The sequence below is a fragment of the Hemitrygon akajei genome, chromosome 14 (assembly GCF_048418815.1).
Source record: "Hemitrygon akajei chromosome 14, sHemAka1.3, whole genome shotgun sequence".
In the NCBI taxonomy this organism is placed as follows: Eukaryota; Metazoa; Chordata; class Chondrichthyes; order Myliobatiformes; family Dasyatidae; genus Hemitrygon; species Hemitrygon akajei.
The window spans coordinates 25,066,251-25,089,303 of NC_133137.1; the positions used below are offsets into that span (position 1 = coordinate 25,066,251).

Here is a 23,053-nt window from a genome sequence, read left to right on the forward strand (position 1 = left end):
GGTTAAGGGGTGACTTAATACTGAAGGTACCATAGAAACCTCTTCCACTGGTTTGGGGAGTCTAACAGTTGGAGAAAAGGTAAAGATTACACCTGGTGCTTTGTGATAGATATTGGGAAGCATTTCAAAGTTTAATGCTCAGAGTAAATTTATTATCAAAGTACATATATGTCAGCATATACAACCTGGAGATTCATTTTCTTGTGGGCATTCACAGTAAATACAAAGAAGCACAGTAGAATCAATGAAAGACCACACCCAATAGGATGGATAAACAACCAATGTGCAAAAGACAATACACTGTGCAAATACAAAAAGCAAAGTAATAATAATAAAATAAGCAATAAATATTAAGACCGTGAGATGAAGAGTCCTTGAAAGTGAGTCCATAGGTTGTGGGGTGAGTGGATGAAGTTGAGTGAAGTTAAACAGAGTGGTAGAATTTTTTAAGCTCTTCCATAAATAGATGTCAATAGTAAAAAGCAACTTGAGTTAGTACAATAGTTAATAAGAAATCTGGGACTCACTGATATCCTTATTAACCAGAAGTATGAAGATCTATAGCAATAAGGCAAGTAAATGAAGCTTGGTTACAAATTAGACAAGAAAATCTAAATAATCCATTTGGTAAGGGTTTTGGCCCAAAACATCAACTATATATTCCTCTCCATGGATACTGCCTGACCTGCCAAGTTCCTCCATCATTCTGTGTGTCTTGCTCTGGATTTCCAGCATCTGCAGAACCTCTTGTGTTCCAGTTGCACTGTTATTTTTATTATTTCAACTTGTGCTCAAACTGTTTGAGAGCAGAGTGCGTTTTCCGCTCTTTGCAGGATCGGAACAGGGTATAAGTACAATACTTCCTTCTCTGCACAACTCCATGCTCTTAAGCCAAAAGCCCAATCTCAGAAATGTGCACTGATGTTGATGAGTGTTTCAATCTCTCCTGAAGGATCCAGTGACTGACTGTAGTACTCTTCACACATAAAACATAGGAGCAAGATTAGGCTATTCAGCCCTTCAAGCCTGCTCCACCATTCCATCATGGCTGATTTATTAGAAATCTCAAACCCATTGTCCTACCTTTTCCCTGTAAAATTTGACACCCTGACTAATCAAGAACCTCCACTTTACAAACACCCAATGACTTGGCCTCCACAGCCATATGTGGTAATGAATTCCACAGATTCACTACTCTCTGCCTGAAGAAATTCCTCTTCATCTTTATTCTAATTGGATGTCCCTCTATTCTGATCCCCATTCTCCTCATCTGTCTAACTCCTCCTGCTTCGTCAGCACTGTCTGGCCCTCTACCTATCTTTGTATTGTCTGCAAAACTGGCCACAAAGCCATCAATTCCATCATCCAAATCTATAGTACATAATGTGAAGAGAAGCAGTCTTCCAACACCAACCACTGCAGAACACCACTAGTCACTGACAGCCGACCAGAAAAGGCTCCCTTTGTTCCCACTCTTTGCTTCTTGCCAATCAGCCAATCTTCTATCCATGCTAGTATCTATTCTGTACCACCATCAGATCTTGTTAAGCAGCCTCATATGCAGCATATTGCCAACAGCCTTCTGAAAATCCAAGTACACAACATCCACTTACTCTCCTTTGTCCACCTTGCTTGTTATTACCACAAATAATTCCAACAGATTAGTTAGGCAAAATTTCCCCTTAAGGAAACTATGCTGACTTTGGCCTACTGTATCACGTACCTCCACATACCCCAAATCCTCATCCATAATATTGGACTCCAACCTCTTCCCAACTACTGATGTCAGGCTAACTGGCCTATAATTTCCTTTCTTCTGCCTCCTGTTGTGTTCACTCACCTGTACAACTGATGAGACCTGAAGCCAGGGGATAGAACAAAGCTGGAACACAGAATACCCCTTTATTCTGTAGAACCACACAACTACTAAAATCTCAAAACTCAACAGTACACCCCAAAGCTGAGACTTTATAAGGCATTGCTGAGACCACACAGAGTAGTGTGAGCAGTTTTGGTGTCCTTATCTAAGAAAAGATATGTCAGCATTGGAGAGGGTCCAGAGGTTTATGAGAGTTATTCCGGGAATTAATGTATGACTGATGGCTCTGAGCCTGTACTTATTGGAGTTTAGAAGAATGAGGAGGGATTTTCATTGAAACATCAAACATTGAAAGGCCTACATAGAGTGGATGTGGAGAGCATGCTTCATATACTGGGTAAGTCTAGGACCAGAGGGCACAGCCTCAGAATAGAGTGGCGTCCATTTAGAACAGAGATGTGAATGAATTTCTTTCGCCAGAGGGTGGTGAATCCATGGAATTCATTGCCACAATCGGCTATGGAGATCAAGTCATTGAATATATTTTTGAATTGAATGATCTTTATTGTCATTATACATACGTAGGTACAATGAAACTCCGTTTGGCTTCCTCTCAGGCAATCAAACAAAGCGGTAGATAAAAACAAGACAGTAATAGAAAATCTGTTAAATAGATAAGTAGCAGAAAATAAGTTGCAGCAGCTCCAGAATTTCACATTAATGCATGAAGTGCTGTTATTGCAAGTATTTGAGTCCTTGTGTGTGCATGTGTGTGCTCACAGTTTCAGTCATTGTTCTGTGGGAGTGGTGTGATGGAGGCCACAGCTCTGGGGTAGAAGCTGTTCCTCAGTCTATTTGTTCTGGCTTTTGGTGTCCTGAACCTTTTGAGGATGGAGGTTGATAGGTTCTTGGTTAGTCAAAGTGTCAAAGTTTCCAGGGAGAAGGCAAGAGAATTGGGTTGAGAGAGATAATAGATCAGCCATGATGAATTTGTAGAGGATACTCGACAGGCTGAGTGGCCTAGTGCTTCTCCTGTGTCTTACAGTCTCCCTACTCTAACACTCGCCCACTCACGTAAAGGCCACTCCCACAATGCCCACTCCATTTAAACTCAACAACTTTATTTTTATTGGCCCTTGCCAAATACCTAATCATGCACCTCGGAATGTCTCCTCAGAAACTGTGACGTGCAGAATGCCCCGACGGTCTCCGCTCACTTCTTTTGATCTCTGTCTCTCTCTCCAATTCAGTCTCTTCGCAACTGTGGTGCACAGAATGACCCTGTTTAATCATTATGATTATTGCCGTAAATCTAATCACATCGTTACATATCAAACGGATTATTTTCTTAACTGCAGCCTAATTGGTTGATTTCTCTAATGCCAGAGATCTGTGGAGGCAACTTTAGCACTTTGCCCCAAAGTCAAATACACATGGAGGCCTAATTACTGCTTTCACTGTAACACAAGCAGAAACTGACATCTCAACATAACCCAGGCAATTAACCTGAAAGGCTCCGGTTTGCATGTTTAGCTCATTAGGTGTGACATTGACCAACCTCACAATTAGGCCAGGAGGAAGAAGGTCTCTTCAATATACAAAACCTTAGCACAAATTCAGACTTTTGTAAATAAAAATGAATTAGTTTCTTTTTGCATCCACACTTGCTGGGTGTGCAGGTACTTTCATTACACCATAAAAGATTGATAATTTAAATATTCAATCATTAAGGACCTCCACCACCCGGGACATGCCCTCTTCTAATTGCTACCATCAGCAAGGAGGTACAGGAGCCTGAAGGCACACATTCAATGATTCAGGAACAGCTTCTTCCCCTCTGCCATCTGACTTCTGAATGGACATTGAACCCATAAACGCTACCTCACTACTTTGTTTAATTTCTGTGTTTGCACTACTTATTTATTGAGATACAGTGCAGAGTAGGCTCTTCCGGGGTTTGTAATATACATCCTGAAATTCTTTTTCTTCACAACATCCACAAAAACTGAGGAGTGCCCCAAAGAATGAATGACAGTTAAATGTTAGAACTTCAAAGCCCCCCCCCCAGCTCACCCCTCACACACAAGCAGCAGAAAGGCAACAAACCCCCTCCCCCAGCAGCCGAAAAGCATCTGCACCCTCCACTGAGCACTCAAGCATGCAGCAAGCATCAGTAAAGACACAGACTTGCAGTACCCCAATGACTACTCGTTCACCCGGTAATTCGACATACTCTCTCTCTCTCTCTCTCTCTCTCTCTCTCTCCCTAATGAGTGAAAAAGAGGTGTCCGCATTTCACAACGAGAGCGAAGACATAACACACAGCCTGCTGATCAACGACGTTGAAAGTCTGTCGCATGGCTTTTTCGGAGCTCTGCACCCAGCAGCTAACCCGCTGCTCCCAGTGTTCCGTGTTCTGTTGCCACACAACATATTTCACAACCTCTGCCAGTGATGTTAAACCTGGTTCTGATCCTGATTATTTGTCATATCGTATAGGGGGAGCCTGGAACAAAAGGAGAACCCGGAGATAAAGGACCACCGGTAAGACACTAATCCATATTGATTGAACTTCCTTATAACCGGAAAAAGAAATAATTAATAACCATGCTGCATTTAATTTGAATCTTAAAAATACACTATAACATCATTGTCAAAAGTACAAACTGCAGAAAATTTGATAGTAAGCATTTAGAATTCTGTAGGTTTGCTGAGTTTTAATTCAACATCATTTCATTACTGCATTCAATAAGAGTGTTTTGATTGTTTGCTTTTGAAGATCACTTACAAAAGGTAAACTCTCCTGTTACTGGAATAGGATGCATGAGTATTGGAGCCAATTGATACTTGTGTGAGTGCACCAAATTTACTAACATCCACATATCTACCAGTCTTGATCTTTGTTGTTCTGGCAAGCTGGCAAATGTAAAAAAAATCATTACCGTATGTTGTATAATTGGGAATGTAAATTGTTCCAGTTTTCACATAAAATCATTAATATCTTTGCAGATACACAATTATAAATTTGCAGTAGTATGAGCAGTTTTGGGCCCCTTATCAAAGAAAGGAGAGGGATTTTGGAGAGGGATCAAAGGAGGTTCACAAAAATGATTCCATGATCGAAAGGTTTACCCTTATGAGGAGTGTTTGATGGCTCTGGGCCTGTACTCACTAAAATTCAGAAGAATAAGATGGTGGTTGGGAATGCGAGATCTTTTTGAAACCTATTGAATGTTAAAAGGCCTTGGAAGAGTAGATGTGGAGAGGGAGTTTTCTGTGGCAGGGGAGTCTAAGACCAGAGGATACAACCTCAGAATAGAGGCACATCTATTTAGAACGGAGATGAGGAGGAATTTCTTTAGCTGTGAATCTGTGGAATTCGTTGTCACAGTTGGCTGTGGAGGCCAAGTCATTGGGTATATTTAAGGCAGAGGCTGATGGATTCTTGAATAGTCAGGGTATTAGGGATACGGGGAAAAGGCAGGAGATTGGGGCTAAGAGGAAAGGTGGATCAGCCATGATGAGCAGACTCAATGGGCCTAATTCTGCTCTTGTATACTGTATATTTTATGGTATCCTGTTTAAAAATCCATCAGCTTGCTGTGATTATGGTGCAGCAAGTTTCCCTGGCATTTAAAGCAATTCCCCATAACCAGGTTAACTTTTGACTTTCCCACAATCTCCCACAAAACATCTCTCAAAAGCCAAAAGATGCCCGAAAGCAAAGTGCTTCAGACATTGGAAGTGTTTTGAAAAAGCATAAACTTCTGGAATTTGTCACCAAGACAGGCAGCATCTGTTGGGAGCAAGTAGAGATAAACTTGATAACTACTTATCAGAATGTAGAAATTTGGAGTTGCTCCTTTGCCGATAGGAAGTATGTAACGATGTGATGACTTGGCTTGCCCTCCAGTTCCTCTGAGTTCTCTCCTGAACCCCTCAACAAGTGAAAACTTGTATAAGAGGAATAGACTTAGAAATCCATGCCACTTCATTTAGGAGCTTCTCTGACCCCCTAACTCAAACCATCTCCAGGTTAGTATCATATCTCAGCATATTGATTATCACTTACTTTTAGGTGGTTGGCAAAGTAAACTGAGTAAGGCTTCTGTGACACAAACTGGGCAAATGCTGCCTTCCAAGAGCAATCAAACATCAGAATTTCTGAGAATTAATCCATTGCAATTTAATGTCTGGTTGCAGAGAGTATGCAGCACAGAAACAGACCCTGTGGCCTATCTAGTCTGTGCTAGCCTGGCCTTCTGCCTCATCCCATCTACCTGCACCCATACATAGCTATCTAAACATCTCTTAAATGACAATGATGGTGAAATAATCCCTTTGGTATCTAGTGTAATGACCATAAAGTGTCAAGTTTAGGCTAGACCAGGGGGTTCCCAACCTTTTTTGTGCCCTACCATTAACCGAGGGGTCTAGTGACCTCAAACTGGGAAACTCCGGGCTAAAGCTTAGAACATAGACTGAAGAATGACCATGTCCTTTGACCCACAATGTCAACCTAACGAAATCCATCTGGTTGCATCCCTGCCTGTTTTTCGTTCAAGATTCAAACTTATTTATCACGTGTACGTCAAAAACATGCAGTGAAATGCGTCATTCACATTAACAGCCAACGCACTCAAGGGTGTGCTGGGGGGGGGGGGGGCGGCCCGCAAGTGTTGCCACACACTCTGGCACTATCGTGGGAGGCCCATGATGCTCGGCAGAGCGAAACAGAACGCAACGAGCAACGAGACAGCACCCACAAAACAAGCCCCTATCCCCCCCCCCCCCCCCCGTCCCTCCCTCTCACTCGCTCACATACACAGTCTTCTAAATCCAGATATCTGTTTGTACCATCTCCCCAGCAGTGCATTCCTGGTGTCTACCACTCTCACTATGGGGAAAAAGAATTGCCATGTACATCTCCTTTAAATCTTCCCCCCTCTCCCCCTTAAACCTATACCTTCTAGAATTTGGCATTTCCACTCTGAAAAAAGATTCTATCCATCCATGCCTCTGATAACTTTATATATTTCCATCAGGTTGCCCTTCAGCCTCAAACGCTCCAAAGAAAATAATCCAAGTTTGTCCAATCTCTGTTACAGCTAATATTCTCTAACCCAGGCACCCGTCCTTCTGAACATCCTCTGCACCTTCTCCAAAACTTTCACCTGCTTCCTGATGTGTAGGACCCAGATCTGCACACAATGCTCTAAAGGTGACCTGACCAGAGAAAATTTACACGGATGTTGCTGAGTCTGTAGGACCTGAGTTATAAAGAAAGATTGAATAGTTTAGGACTTTATTCTTTGGAACGTAGAAGACTGAGGAGAGATTTGATAGAGGTAACCAATATTATGAGGGGTAAAGGTAGGGAAAATTCAAGCAGGCTTTTTCCACTGAGGTTGGGTGCGATTGCAACCATAGGTCATGGGTTAAGGGTGAAAGGTGAAAACTTCAAGGGGAGCATGAAGGGAACTTCTTCACGCAGAGTGTGCTGAGAGTGTGAATCGAGCTGCCAGCGCAAGTGGTGCATTCATACTCGACTTCAATGTTTAAAAGAGGTTTGGATAGGTACATGGATGGTAGGGATATGGAGGGCTATAGTCCCAGATCAGGTCAATGGGAGTAGGCAGTTTAAATAGTTCAGCATAGATTAGATGGTCCAAAGGCCCTGTTTCTGTGCTATATCTTTCTATGTCTCTAAAGTTTTATATAGCTGCAACATGACTTCCCAACGCTTATACTCAATACTCTGATTGATGGCATACACCTGATTTACCACTCTATCCACTGGTGTTACCACTTAAAAGGATTGAAAGGCTTATCATATGAGGAGTGTTTGATGGCTCTGGGCTTGTACTCACTGGAATTTAGAAGAATGAGGAGGGATCTCATTTAATGTTGAAAGGCCTCGGTAGAGTGGATGTGGAGAGGATGCTTCCTGTGGTGGGGAAGTCTAGGACCAGAGGGTACAACCTCAGAACAGAGGGACATCCATTTAGAATGTTGAGAAGGAATTTCTTTAGCCTGAGGGTGGTGAATCTGTGGAATTTGTTGCCACAGGCAGCTGAGGAGACCAGGTCATTGACTGTATTTAAGGGTGATCTGGCCTCCACAGAGGGTGATAGTTTCTTAATAAGTCAGGTCGTGAGAAGTTATGTGGAGAAAGCAGGAGAATGGGGTTGAGAGGGAAATGGATCAGCCATGGCCTAATTCTGCGCCAATGTCTTATGGTCTTAAAGGCAGCTATGGGCTTGCACCCTAAGATCCCTCTCTACCTCAATGCCCCTATGGGTCGTGCCATTTATTGTGTACTTTTCTCTTGCATTTGACCTCCCAGGACATATCACTTCACACTTGTCCAGCTGCCATTTCTCTGCCCAAATTTCCAGCTGCTCTATTTGCTGCTGTCCTGGGATCCTTTGTCAGCCTTCCTCACCATCCACAACTCTGCCAGTTGTGCCATCTGCAAAGGTGGAATTATTTTTACCGCCTCTGTACAAACCTCATTTCAGTAGCTTTCACTGGCCTGACCTTCTTCTCCCTTGCTGTTTGCTCATACGTAGATTAGCTCTATGAATGTGTGTGACACCGTGTGACATTGACACCTAAGGGTTATGCTGTGACCTTCATGTTGAGGCATTGCTGCAAAGGCAACGTTAATGTTGTGGATACAGGCGAGAGAGGCCATTTGATTACCTCAGAGGATTATAACATCTTCCTATTAGACCAATGTTCATCTGTTTCTTAGATAAAGATCTTTCCCCTCCAATAATGCTGCTAAAAGCCCACACCAGATATTAGCTAAAGGAATGCATTTAAGGTGAGAAGGGATAGATTCAAAGGGGATGAGAGGAGTAAGTGTTTTACTCAGAGAGTGGTGGTTGCCTGGAGTGCACTGCCTGGTATGGCGATGAGAGGCAAATATATTTGAGGCTTTTAAGAGATGTTTGGATAGGCATGTGGATGGAGGGATATGGACATGGTGTAGGCAGGAGGGATTAGTGTTTGGGTGTTTTTGATTTGCTTTTTAGCTGGTTCAGCCAGATCTCCCACTCTTGTGCTGTACTGTTCTATGTTCTACGAATGCTTTCCCCAAATTAGTGTTAAACTTTCCATTTGCCGTTGTGTGTTTGCACTATTGTGTTTGATAGTTCTGTTGAAATAGTATCTTGCTTTATCTGTGAGAAAATGACTCTCTTTTCACTCCCTCCCGAAATTTGCCATACCATCTCGGCAACAGGAGACACTCCTTATGTGTCTGCAGTTCTGATAGGAAATATGCTCAATAACAGCATACAGCAGAATAAAATTTGGGGAACTTTCTGCGTGAATTTCTGATAAACTGAGCTTCAGGTTCATGCTCTTAATAACCTTTGAGTAGCTAATTGTCCTTAGAAATTTGATCTCACAGCGTTTGGAGTGGGTGCCCAGTGTGGCTGGTCCTGACCCAGGCAGAACATGTGGAAGAGAGTCAGAGAGAAACCAGGGTTGAAAAATATGAAACAAAAAATGATGGAAAGACTCTTACGCTGATAATGCAGATACAGTTATGCTCTTCCAAGGAAACCTTTTGAGTACTTGTCTATTTCAAGAAGCTGGTAATAACAGCGTAACTGCTCAGTCCTGTTGGGGGGGGAGGGGGGGGATTTCTTAAAACCACCAACAACACAAACTGAAACTTGCTCCTCATCAATTCCTCCTGCTTCACAAGGTCAGGGATTATGGACCTAGAATTTCTATTCCAGTAACTGCCCTTTTGTTGTGAGCAACCTTATTTTGAGATTCTAGCCAAAACCCCTCAGAAATTAGGCTTAGGTTGGTAACTGCTGACAACCTCAACATGTATTCCTAAAATTGGCCTCCCTGACACTTCACACACTTTAAAATTTCCAGTGAACGTGGCTTTAACATATCCTGGTAAAATACCTCACTTCGCACTTTTCCATGTTGAAATGCATCTGCCACTTATTAGCCCAAGTTGTCCAGAGGTTTTTTTTTATATAGTCCTCCTTATGGTTTGGCAAATCCCCCTGCTTTTGTGTCACTTGAGACCAAGTATCTTCATCTGAAGGTAAGGGAAGGAAAGCTATGCTGACTATCTACTTCCACCACACAGCATTGTGCTGTAAGTCTGACAGCAAGTTGTCAATATACATTTTCTATCATGGATGATGGGTAACCATGGATTAACACGACTGTTTTCATTAACTTTAGAGTTTGGTTTTGTTGAGCTAATGACTTACTCAGTAAATAATCCTATATTTTAGCAAATACAACAGAATCATTGTAAGTGCAATAGGGTTTAATGAATTTCCCAGTTCTATAAATTCTTGATCTGCTTTAGTGTTTTCTTTTGGGATTGAATGCTGAGATTGTAACACCTTCACTGAACTCACTTCTTTTTAAAAAGTCCTGTAAAACTTGCTTGAGAAATCAAAATTTGTATTTTGCTTTCTTCTGAGAAAGCATTTTTGATGGTTATGAAACAATTATTATGTTCTTGATATTACTGAAGTGAAGCTGTTGCAATCTATTCTCAAACTCAAAATATATTTCCTAATTATGGATACAGAAGTGGTTCCTAGGCTCATTGTTTAGCGTTGATGATTTTGTTCTATATATTTTATGTTCATTCAAAGTCTATACTTCGTTGATTCCTAAAAATACCACATGAATGAAAGAAAGAATGATTATGAAAATTGCTTTGGGGTGTTTCGCTCTCTGAAACTGAGTGCAGATAACTTTAATTAAACTTGGCAAATTATGACAGACATATTATAAATGTGCCAAGTGCTTCCATCATTTACCTGTTCCTCATGCAACAGGAAGAGGATACAGCTGTGGAAATGTCATTAAAACTGTCCTCCATTCATGTTGTCTTGTTGCATGACTTACCATATTGTGTATGTTGCCTGATTCTAATCATTTGCATCTGGCTGCTTCATTAAACAGAGAAATATTAGCATGCTGATGTGTTGTCACTTCACGTTTGCCTTGTGAAACATTCCAAGTAATAATAATATGTAATAAGATATAGGTTGCATCATTACTAAACAGAATATCACCATTGCTTGAGGAAAAGTGGAAAGTTTGAACATAATGTTTTGCATTTTCCTGAGTGAATAATTTGATTGATTTGATAAGAAAAGTGTACTGAGCTAGCTTGTTTGGTAGTCTTCTCGAAATGTCCAAGCTCTTGACGAATGCATTGTTATGACTACTTAAAAGTACTATCTAGTGTTTGTGATTTAGAGACTGAGATGGAACGTGCATGCTGCTGTCTCTGTTGTTTGGTCGTTTATATGGAATGCTGATATTGAGGCCAATCCCTACCAAACAAAAAGGAGGATATGACAGCAAGCCAGTTGCTGGCATTTCCCTTGATGGCTGTATCTGTCTTCCACAGGGGGAAGGTATACACCAAATCCGGGAAGCTTTGAAGATTTTAGCAGAGAGGGTATTAATCTTGGAGACTATGATTGGTATTCATGGTGAGTAAAGGGAATAGATCAACATTTGCACTGAGTCTTGTGGCCAAGCACAACAGAATACACAACGGAAGGTTAAAGGTGAACTGTTTCGCTTATTTGGAACATTATTACCAGATTGAATTGTCTCAATCACATTAGATATAAGAAAGGAATTAAAATTAAAAGGATGTTACCACAGTATCAACAAAAAAAATCTTCCTTGTTGTGTGTCTGAGTGTGATGTTCAGTTCTCAGTACAAATCAATGCTGTAATGCTGCTATGTATGTGTGTGTGTGTGTGTGTGTGTGTGAGAGTAATCAAATACCCAGACACTGAAACAGTGGGAACCAAGAAGGCCTGTGACTTATTCCAAAATAATCTCTTATACTGTGACAAAAAAATTATAACAAAAGCCTGCAAATAGCGTTGAAAATTTGCCATATCTACCAGCTAATCACTTGTAAAAAAAAAATTTAAATAATAATTACTAAAATATTGAAAATGGTTAGAACATGGCTGACCTGGTTCCTGAGTCCTGCTCAAAACTAGTTTTTAACTGGGGAACAAAACATTTTCTGTTGCTGTTTTCGATCTCCACCAGGCTGTTAGTTGGCAGATGTTCCAAGATCTTCAAGCTGAATTAGAAGTTCTGGCTAGAAGGGTAACCTTACTGGAAGCCATCGTGTGGCCAGGTAACCAAGTGGTCAAACATTAAAAGTTGCAGAATTCATGCTTATGAATGACTTCTATTTTTATAATGGCTAACAATCCTCCACAGCTTTGGATGGGAGTGATGCAGAGAGGGATTTAATTATCCTTCTTTTGTTAAGTATGGAATTTTAAATAATTTCAATCTTCAAGTAAGCAATGAAAACAAGCCATTGCACACACTCAAGAAAATCTGCAGATGCTGGAAATCCAAAGCAACACACACAAAATGCTGGAAGAACTCAGTAGGTCAGGCAACATCTATGGAAAAGAGTAGACAGTCAACATTTCAGGCTGCAGCCCTTCTTCAGGATTTCAGAAGAAGTGCCTCGGCCCAAAATGTCAACTGTCTACTCTTTTCCATAGATGGTGCCTGACCTGCAGAGTTCCTCCAGTGTTTTGTGTGTGTTGCTAATACACATGCTTGCTCTTTGAACTCTGTGTAACGCTGACAAATGATATGAAAATTAAAGCCATTGACTTAAGGCACTAGGAAGCATATCCTCTGTATTGATTATGATATAGATACATTTTCATGATCTTGTACAAAGTTGAAAATATTAACAATTTATAAATACAAGAGATTACTTAGATGCTGGAAACTCAAGAGTAACGCACACAAGATGCTGGAGGAACTCAGCAGGTCAGGCAGCATCTATAGAGAGGAATAAAGGGCCGACATTCTGGGCCAAGACTTTGCTGCCAATCTTCTTCCTGCTGTCACTTTCACCTGATCCATTTCTGACTCCTTGGCTGACACAACCGTATCCATCTCATTCCATACCTCTTTCTGTTCGTAAGCCCCACTTATCCCAGCCAAAGCAAGGATAAGGTTCTCTTTGTTGTTATTTTCCACTCCTCCAGACTTCATATTCCATAGATCATCATCCGTAATTTCTGCCAGTGTCATTATAGGCATTTTGCCCTCCCCTTTTCACCATTTCCTCTATGATTCTCTGGCTCACTCATTCATCTCCTCTAATGCCCTCTCACCTTCTCACGGCACCCTCCTATGTTACCACAAGTGATGCCTTTTCTCCTCTTGCCACCATCCACAGAACCAAACAAGTCTTTCTAATTACTTAATTCTAATTTGATCTGGTGCCATGGTAGCATAGTGGTTAGCGCAACACTGTTAGAGCTTGGGGCATCAGAGTTCAGAGTTCAAACCCAGCATCCTCTGTATGGAATGTGTGGGTTTCCTCCGGGTGCTCCGGTTTCCTCCCACAGTCTGAAGACATACTGGTTTGTAGGTTAATTGGTCGTTAAAAGTTGTCCCACGATTAGGCTAGGGTTGAATCAGTGGGTTGCTGGCAGCACAGCTCAAGGGGCCTATTCCGTGCTGTATCTCAATAAATAAACAAACAAACAAATAAATAAAGTTGATGCTCACAATATGGCCTCCATTACAATAGGGAAAGCATTCACAGGTTGGATATCACTTTGCAAAGCAGCTCTGTTTACACTGCGAGGGTGAGACTGACGTTCCATTGTGCAACCCACACCACACTTTGACCTCTCCCACCACTCCAGCAAAATCCAACATGAAGTATGTCACTGTGCAGCTCTCGGGACACAACAATAAATTCCGCTGATTTTGGGTAGCCAGCCTCCTGACTACAGGTCACCACGCTGTAGAAGGAACCATGACTTCCTCTCCCGGACTTCCTTTCTCACAGCTTCTGCCTGTCTTGCTTGGTTTTTCCAGCATTCTTCTTTATTTCACATTACCGGTAACCCTGTTCAAAGTAATTGAGTGATTTCTTTCCCCCTTATGAGCATTAAAATGTAACCCTCCCCCCTTGCCTTTCACGGATGGCCGCCGCTTGCTGAGGGAGCACCTCCCACCTCATTTGCCTACTGACTGAGGAAAGTGAGTCAGGGCTTTTAAAGACATCTCTCCGACTGCCTCAGAAAGGAGTAGGAAAATGGAATTGGAAGGAAGCAAGAAAATGGAAAGCAAGAAGGAGAAAAACAAATTGAGTGAGTGGGACAGATTGTGGTTTTGCGAGGAGCTAGATAGGTATCTTATGGATAGGGGAATCAAGGGATATGGGGACAAGGCAGGAACCGGGTATTGATAGGAATTGATCAGCCATGATCTCAAAATGGCGGTGCAGACTCGAGAGGCCAAATGGTCTACTTCTGCACCTATTGTCTATTGTCTATTGTCTATTACCCTGACTATGGTTAGCACTGTGTCACCATGAGAGGTTGCAAGTGCCCGCCGTCTGATCCATAGATCGAGGGTCATACATAGAACACAGAAATCTACAACACATTACAGGCCCTTCGGCCCACAATGTTGTGCCAACCATGAAACTTACTCTAGAAACTGCCTAGAATTTCCTTAGCATATAGCCCTCTATTTTTCTAAGCTCCAGGGTACCTATCTAAGAGGCTCTTAAAAGGCCCTATTGTATCCACTTCCACTACCGCCGTCGACAGTGCATTCCACGCACCCACCACTTTCTGTTTGAAAAACCTACCACGACATTCCCTCGGTACTTATTTTCAAGCACCTTAAAATTATGCCCCCTCTTGTTAGCCGTTTCAGCCCTGGGAAAAGGCCTCTGGCTATCCACGCGATCAATGCCCCACATCATCTTATACACCTCTAGCAGGTCACCTCTCATCCTCCATCGCTCCAAGGAGAAAAGGCCAAGTTCACTCACCCAATTCTCATAAGGTATGCCCTCCAATCCAGGCAACATCCTTGTAAATCTCCTCTACACGCTCTCTATAGTACCCACATCCTTCCTGTAGTGAGGTGACCAGAACTGAACACAGTGCTCCAAGTGGGGTCTGACCAAGGTCTTACGTAGCTGTAACATTACCTCACAGCTCTTGAACTCAATCCCACGGTTGATGAAGGCCAACACACCACACACCTTCTTAATAACACTGTCAACCTGCACGGCAGCTTTGAGTGTCACAGACCCCAAAATCTCTCAGATCCTCCACACTGCCAAGAGTCTTACCGTTAATATTATATTCTGTCTTCAAATTTGACCTACCAAAATGAACCACTTCACACTTACCTGGGTTGGAGTCCATCTGCCACTTCTCAGACCAGTTCAGCGTCCTCTTGATGTCCCACTGTAACCTCTGACAACCCTCTAGACCAGGGGTGTCAAACTCATTTTAGGTCACGGGCCGGATTGAGCAAAATGCAGCTTCATGCGGGCCGGATCAGTCGGACGCGTGCGAATGCAGCTTTCGTTGCCTCCGTTTTTTCAGCCTGCTCTCATGTGTCTCAGTCTCTGCTATAACTACAAAGTGTTTCACTTTACAAATTCCGTTTCTTATGAAGAAGACTGCCGAGCAAGACTGCCAAATAAACACTAAAAACCCTGAAAACCTGGTACCTGAATAAACTCAGTATTAGCCATATCATACGCCATAGGCGCTTCGATTACTGGGGCCAGCTTTAATAGTAATTAGATATTATCTCGCGGGCCAAAGATAATTCCACCACGGGCCGGATTTGGCCCGCGGGCCTTGAGTTTGACATATATGCTCTAGACTATCCACAACACCCCCATAATGAAGTAGAGTTACAGGTTTACAAACCCCTTGACTTTTACAGAGGGCTGCTGCTCAATTTTTAATTAAAAATGTACTTTGGAATAATGTCCAGGTACAAACTCATTTCATTGAGAGCATTTGGCACTCAATGAGAGCGTTGAGTTTCAAAGTTGAGAGTTAATGTTGTAGTTGTATGAGGCATTGGTAATACAGGTTGAGTATTCCTTATCCGAAATGCTTGGGGCTGGAATGCTTTGGATTTTGGATTTTTTCAGATATCAACAGAATGAGATAGCTTGGGTTCGCCATTTCTGACTCTGAATTAGCGTGCTACCGATAAGCAGTCTTTGTCTTCCACCTGTTCATCACACAATAAAAAATATTACACACCATTAATATATTGAAAATATAATGTGTGCATTGTAACAAAAGCAGCAACAACAGCATTGGGAGAGAATACCTGAATAAGCTGTTAATCAACAACAAAACGGCAGGCTTTCCCTTATGACACTCTATTTGTATTTCACTTTTTTTTTAGGTTTTATATAAGATATAAAATCAATCAGCACTGTGGGCCTACTCTGTTTTTAGATTTTCATCAGCAATGATCTTCGCTAACTCAGTAATGAATGCCTCTGCTGCTTCGTAATCAGTAGACACTTCATGTTTTAAATCTTTAAAAATTTAATGTTGTGCCTTTTCTTAAATTTCTGCAACCAGAATATGCTGAATATTCACGGTTACTTTCAATTTTCAGTTCATCGTGATAGATCTTTGCTCGTTTCATGACCGGCATACCGTTAAAAGATATATGTCTGTTGCATCTGTGCACAGCTACATATCAATTCAAGACAGCACGGACACAGGAGATGGCTTTAACGGGTGTATATACATTGCAGCGAAAGAGAGAGAGGAAGAACAACATGCATGCATAGACAACAGCATATGTGCAGACAACGGATCAATGTGTACATTACACTTCCTTCCCCTTTAGATTAATCCAACATAAAACTCTATTATGTACAAAACATTCAATTTCCTTTTAATAAACATGCTTTCAGAATAGCAGTGCAAAACTAACTTCACAGTTTTAAAGGTTCAGTCTTTTGGGTGGCATTTTGTTTCTCTCAGGATAGAGCCTCTGGACCTGTGGAGTGGCATCTGGTTTGGTAGGTATCTTCTCTAAGACAATGTTCTCAGTTTCCGGTGTCACGTTGCTGTCAGTGACATCATCACTGAGAGATAAGTCCGGTGACTGTAATGTGTCCACCTTAATGGATGCATTCGACTCAGGTGTCTTTTTCAGTTGGAACATCCGGTATCTGGTCCACATGACATCTCCATGTCTGATCTCCAACACCCTCTGTGTACATCAGTGGTCCAGTTTTTGTAGCCTTCCTACCAGGTGTCCAGTTGTCTTCTCGGTAATCACACACTAAGACTTCCTGTCCAATTTCAAAGCTCCTTGCTGCTTCACTTGGCAACTGGCTGAACTGTTTATTCTGCACTTCCCTCTGTAGATCTGGTTTCAGGAGGTCTATGCGAGATCTCAGATTCCTGCTCATGAGTGTTTGTTGTCACATGAACAGAATTCCAACACACGAAAAGGAAGTTGTCCACCTTGTGCTGTAGAGAAATGTCCTCCTTGTCCAACGCTTTAATGGATTTCTTGAAGCTAACCCATTCGTTGCTGGGTGGTGATGATGAGCTGACTTAAAATATCTGATGCCATTTTTCTTCATGAAGTCAGAATACTTCTGACATGTATTGTGGTCAGTTGCCACTCACAATTTGTCCTGATAAGCCATTTCTGGTGAAGATAGTCCTCAGGGTAGAAACATTCTTTGCTGAGGTGGTTGACTTCATTGGTATAACCTCCAGCCACTTTGAATGAGCATCCACAGCAGTAAGGAATGTCCCAGCAAAGTCCATATGTACTCTGTGCCGTGGTGAAGACAGCCACTCCCACAGGTTATAACAGTGCCTGTGGGTGTGCATTTTAAACTTCTTGGCATCTTGAACAGCTTTTGGCCAAGATTTTGATCTGTTTACTTATTCCCCTCTCAAACACCTTCTGATTAGCATTAAGTAGCTGTGACAGCCTCTGGTTAGTGCTACCATTTGGGCTGCAGTTGCCTCTTGATGCCACACTGAAAGCTTTAATTGTGTGGCAGTCTAGTTGGATTTTTTTCAACCATTTACGTCTTAAAAGTGCTGCCCCTCCACTTTTCACACATAAAGCTCTAACTGTTGTGTTGGCCGATGTCACATTTACTTTGTTCACCTTTGGGACGTACTTCTTCGCCTGTGTAAGTCTTTAGTATCTCTGAAGTCTTCTCTTATGGTAGCTTAGAAAACAGTCTGTTGTAGTCAGCCTCTGGAATTATGGACAAAGCAGACCCTGTATCCAGCTCCATTTACAGTTTTACACCAGACACATCTATTGTGATCCAGATTATTTTGTGATCTGTTTCAGTTACACTATACAGTTCTAGGCATGACAGCTCACCTTTGTCAGACTCCGTGTTGTCTGATTCTGTTTTACATTCAGTAACTTTGTACATTTGCTTAGTTTTGTGTTTGAGACTTTTCACTCAGTTGTGCTTTCAGTCTGCCTTGCACACTCTCTCTATGTGACCCTGTCTGTGACACTTCCTGCAAACTTTTTCTTTGAACCAACAGTCATTTGCATCATGCCACATCGATAACATTTTTGGCTTTTTACATCATTCAGGGACATTTTGTGCACTTCACCTTCTAGTCTCCTTTTCTGTAGTTCTGCTGCATCCTTTGCTGCAGTCTCTAACGATATTGCAATGGTCAATGGCTGTTCTAAGGTAAGGTCTCTTTTCAACAATAGCCTCTTTTGAGTGCTTTGACTATGCATGCCACATTCAAACCTGTCCCTTAATGCATCAGAAAGTTCATCTCTAAAGTCACAGTACTGGGAAAGTTTGCGCAGTTCTGCAATGTATTCAGAAATGCTTTCATATTTTTTCTGGTTCCTCTTGTAACATCTAAATCTCTCAGCTATTACCAATGGTTTAGGGCTCAAGTAATTTTGTAAAATTGTAACAATTTTGTCAAACATCTTGCTTGCTGGCTTTGCAAGGGAACTGTATGTTCTTAGGCCCATTAAGCTAAGAAGTGTAGGGCTTTCTTTTGCTCCCCAACATTGTTCACGTTATAATGCAGTTCAACCCTCTCAATATACGACTCCCAGTTTTCATTAGCGCTATCAAATTTATCAACTTTCCCGACTGAAGCCATCACTATATTATTTTTCACTTTAGGTTTACTGCATCTTTCATCATTACTCATGAGTCCTTCGGCTTTCTTGTGTCTTTAACACTCACTGTTTCGTCCCATAATCATGTCATAACTGTCAGTGCAGTTCGTGACACTTTCTGACATTCAGGTTCATACTCATCGCCAATTTGTTGTCCCTGTGCACAACTACATATCAATTAAATAAAACCATGGATGCAGGAGATGGTTTTAACTGACAAATGAGAGAGAGACAGAGAGAAAACAACAGCATGTGTATGTGTAGACAACAGCATATGCGTAGACAACAGATCAATACGTAGTGCTAAGGGGGGGTATTGCTCTAATAGAAATAGATCCATACATTACAATCTTTACTCTTATATTGACAAATCTACTCTTTCAATATGCAATCAAGATCTTCATTTTTCATTTTATGCAGTGTTATTATACTTTTCTTTAACTTCTGCTTATTATCTATATGAGGTCACTTCTCAGAACTGTTTGTAACATGTAGAGTCCTGCATATCGCCTAGGAACCTTCCCAGCGCCTTATGGAAATTTCCATTTCTGATGTCATCTCAAAAAACTTTATTTCAGAGGTTTTTGGATTTTTGAATTTTGGAAAAGGAGTACTTAACCTGTATCACACCTGGAGTGTTGTGTTCAGTTTTGGGCACCGTACTAAAGGAAAAATGTTATTGAACTATAAAGAGGACAGAAAAGATTTACAAGAATATTGCCAGGACTTGAAGGACTAAGTTACAGGGGAGAGTTTGGTCAGGCTAGAATTTTTTTCCTTAGAATGCAGGAGACCTAAAGTTGAACTTTTGAGGTATATAAAATCATGAGAAACATAAACAGGGTGAAGGCAGTCAGTCCCAGGTTAGGGGAATCAAGAACCAGAGGTCTAAGGTGAGAGAGGAAAGATTCAGAAAGAACTTGAGGAACCACTTTTCACATAGAACTATGAGCTGCCAGAGTAAGTGGTTGAGGCAGGTACAATAATAACTTTTAAAAGACAGCACATGGATAGGAAAGATTTTGAAGGATGGGACCAGCTTCGATGAGCTTCTTGGCAACATGGACCAGTTGGGCCTCCTTCTCCAATGTATGACTCTACAACTTTAGTTAAAAACATTGTATTTCATGACCTTTTATTACAGTTTCTATTGGATTAAAGGTGCTCCATTTTCTTAGCAGCCATTCAGAATCAAAAAAGAACTATCATATCTTGCAACAGATTACACTGTAATGTACATTTTAAGAGTATCTCTTCACATTTGTTAACCCACTTCATTGGGATATCTTCGCTTGCATATTCTCATTCCGTAGACCTAAATTGACAAATCAAAATGGATTTTAAAAGCCTCTACATCAGCATCTGCAAATTTTCTCATTTATGATTTTTAAAATATAATTTTTAGTTTTTTTAAGATAGGAAGATCACATGCTACTATATCCTACCCTAGTCAGCAGGACATTCATTGTGTACCACACTGTTCGAATGGACTTATAAACATGATGCCTAATTCTAACAAACAAAACACCTTATATAAAAATCAAAGGGCAATTGACATAACATTAATACTTAAATGAAAAATTCATGTATATTTAAAATGAAACAATAAGTTGAATAAATAATAACATATGCTTGTCACCATGTTAAAATTTTAAAATGATTTTTTGATTATGTCTTTGGTGATAACTATTTAAAGTGTGGCAGGGTAAAGAGGTGTAAGGCACTTCTTCCCTCCGCTAGCCCGCAGGTCACCCTTGGGCAAGGTGTAACACCAGCTTAGCCCCCTGATCAGGGTCATCTTAAACTATGGGAGCAGATGGTTGGTGGTTGTATAAGCAGCTGGTGTATATAACATGTCCTGGTTATGCAACCACTGACGTCCAGCAGACAATCTCTGAAGAGGATTGATAATGGCTGGGGTCATCCATCTTGTAAAGACAGTGCCCAAAAGAAGGCAATGGCCAACCACTTCTGTAGAAAAATTTGTCATGGTCATGGAAAGACCATGATCGCCCATGTCACGACATGGCACATAACAACATAATCTTTGAAATGGAATATCTTTGCCTTTAAGCTTGGTTAAAGAATATATTAATAGCAAAGAAAATTGATGTTGTTTTAATAATAGGAATATCAGAATTATATTCCCCAAAATAATTTATAATGTTTTTATTGCAATAATAGTGCTAGTACTACAATCCAAATTTTATTGAGTCAAGAGTGTGTTTGCGTGATTCAAACTCTGTACAAGGGGATGATAATGGAAACTGCAACTTTTAATATAACACACATAAACAAAATATATGTACAATCATTTGCACTAACTTGCAAAGAAAATATTACCATGTTGTTGTGTTGTTTAATTGGCTAAGTTCAAAGTTTAATGCATTAGTTATGTAGCATAAGTTTACATTTGTGTTTAATGTCTCTGCAGTTATTAGAATTTAATGATTTTCTTCATGTGACATGGATTTAGCATCAAGTGAATTCAACATTAGGAAAAAAATACAACTTTGAGTAACCAAAGCACATTCTGAATCATTGCACATGTGATGAAATGATTTCATGTTAAGCATATAAATAATTTTACTATTAACAAAAATAAGAAAGCCAAATGGCCTTCTAAAGTACCAATACAAAATTTGCTTCAAGTAGTGTGTTCGCAGTGGGTTCCTTTTTTACGCTACCACTTTTTTATAATCCTGCACTCAAGGGTGATGCAAAATGCTTGCTTAATTATCATAGCACTTAGCAAATTGAATTGTGAAACTCAAACTTTACATCATAATGCTTTTTATTCCGTGTTCTCATCCTTGCGTCTTTCTTTGCCTGGCATAGTGAATTGAATATATTGTGATAAAAGCATTATATTGAAATGACAGATTCTGTGATGCACAACCTATTAAAATAAAATGGTTGGTTTGACAGAAGCTTTCCAACTTATCACAGGTCCCAGCCTTTCAACAGAACACATTTATCAAAGTATCAGTCTAGTTCCATAATCAACTGACAATTGTCTTAAACAACTGACTGATTTTCCTTTCTGCTTTTGTTGTTTTCCTGAGAAGAATATGACTTCCTTTTTATGTTCCCCTGGCTCCCAGTGTAAATTGGTTTCTGTCTGTTTGTCATTTTCCTTGTTGAATGTTAATTTTATTTGTAATCTATTCACAATGTTGTTTGTGATTGTCTTTGTATGATAAATTCTCAGTTTCCTAGAACACATCTGACAGGGGCTGGTTAAACAAATGTACTGGTTAATACAATGTCAGGTTATCCCTCAGCACTGCCCTCTGTTGGTTTCATTGTTCCCTCAGACGAGCTGGTTACTGGAGCATGCCAGCTCATGAGATGATAGATGACCTAGCTTTTCTACTATGTTTTAAACAAAAATATACCTAAATTTACTCTGTTGAACTAAAGTGACATGAATTAAGAATCTGAAATTTATGTTGAAAATTCTAGAAACACACTTAAAGCCTTTCATAATCTGAAAAATACATCAAGCTATGTTCTTAGAAAACCTCTGTAGGGCCAATTTTCCCCAATGCAAAGCCACCTCATTTGCACATGCATTTAGAAGTAAAATTATGATCATTTATTTACTTTTAGTCACATACATTTTATGAAGAAAATTTTATTTTTTTTATCTCAGATGTTTGTTAATGATTTGTGAATTCCATAAAAGGACAGATTTCTTTTTCTGAGCTGCTATATCATTTTGGTTGCCTATACCAATCGTTATATCGGCATAAGACTTATCTGATGTACCCTCAGAAAGAGGGTGTTTTCTGTCTTAATTGCTATAATTTAATAGAGTATTGGTCTAGTTCAGGGGTTCCCAACCTGGGATACACAGACCCCTTGCTTAATAGTATTGGTCCATGGCATAAAACGGTTGAGTTCCTGGTTTAGTTCAATAATCAACTAGAGAATAGTTAAAGAAAGTAATTTATTTTTGTTTTGTCCTCATTGGAAATATTAACCATTAAATGGGTATTCTGGGTATTCCCAGATTTACTGTTTTTATTGCAAATTTTAGAGAAGTACATTTGTTTGATTTGCCTAATAAACATCAAAGTATATCTTTAGGAAACAACGGTTATTGAAGACTTAATGCAAAATAAAAACTAAAGCTCTATAAAGATGGCCATTAAATTACGAGTGGAGAGAAATAACTCAACATTATCTTGTAGGATATAATAATTTTCATATCATTAACTAGTCAT

General features: G+C 40.4%; 1 protein-coding gene across 3 annotated transcripts in view; it reads left to right on the plus strand.

The window, feature by feature from the left end:
* emid1 (EMI domain containing 1) overlaps window positions 1-23,053 on the plus strand; it is a 437,271-nt gene that overhangs the window by 411,574 nt on the left and 2,644 nt on the right. Inside the window, exons 13-14 of one of the 3 annotated variants that reach the window (XM_073065698.1) lie at window positions 4,319-4,363; window positions 11,901-11,991. In XM_073065698.1, coding sequence (XP_072921799.1) covers window positions 4,319-4,363; window positions 11,901-11,991 — 136 coding nt within the window. Of the gene's footprint in view, window positions 1-4,318; window positions 4,364-11,234; window positions 11,320-11,900; window positions 11,992-23,053 lie in introns of all 3 variants that reach the window. The other 2 variants (XM_073065699.1, XM_073065701.1) reach the window with 2 other exon arrangements.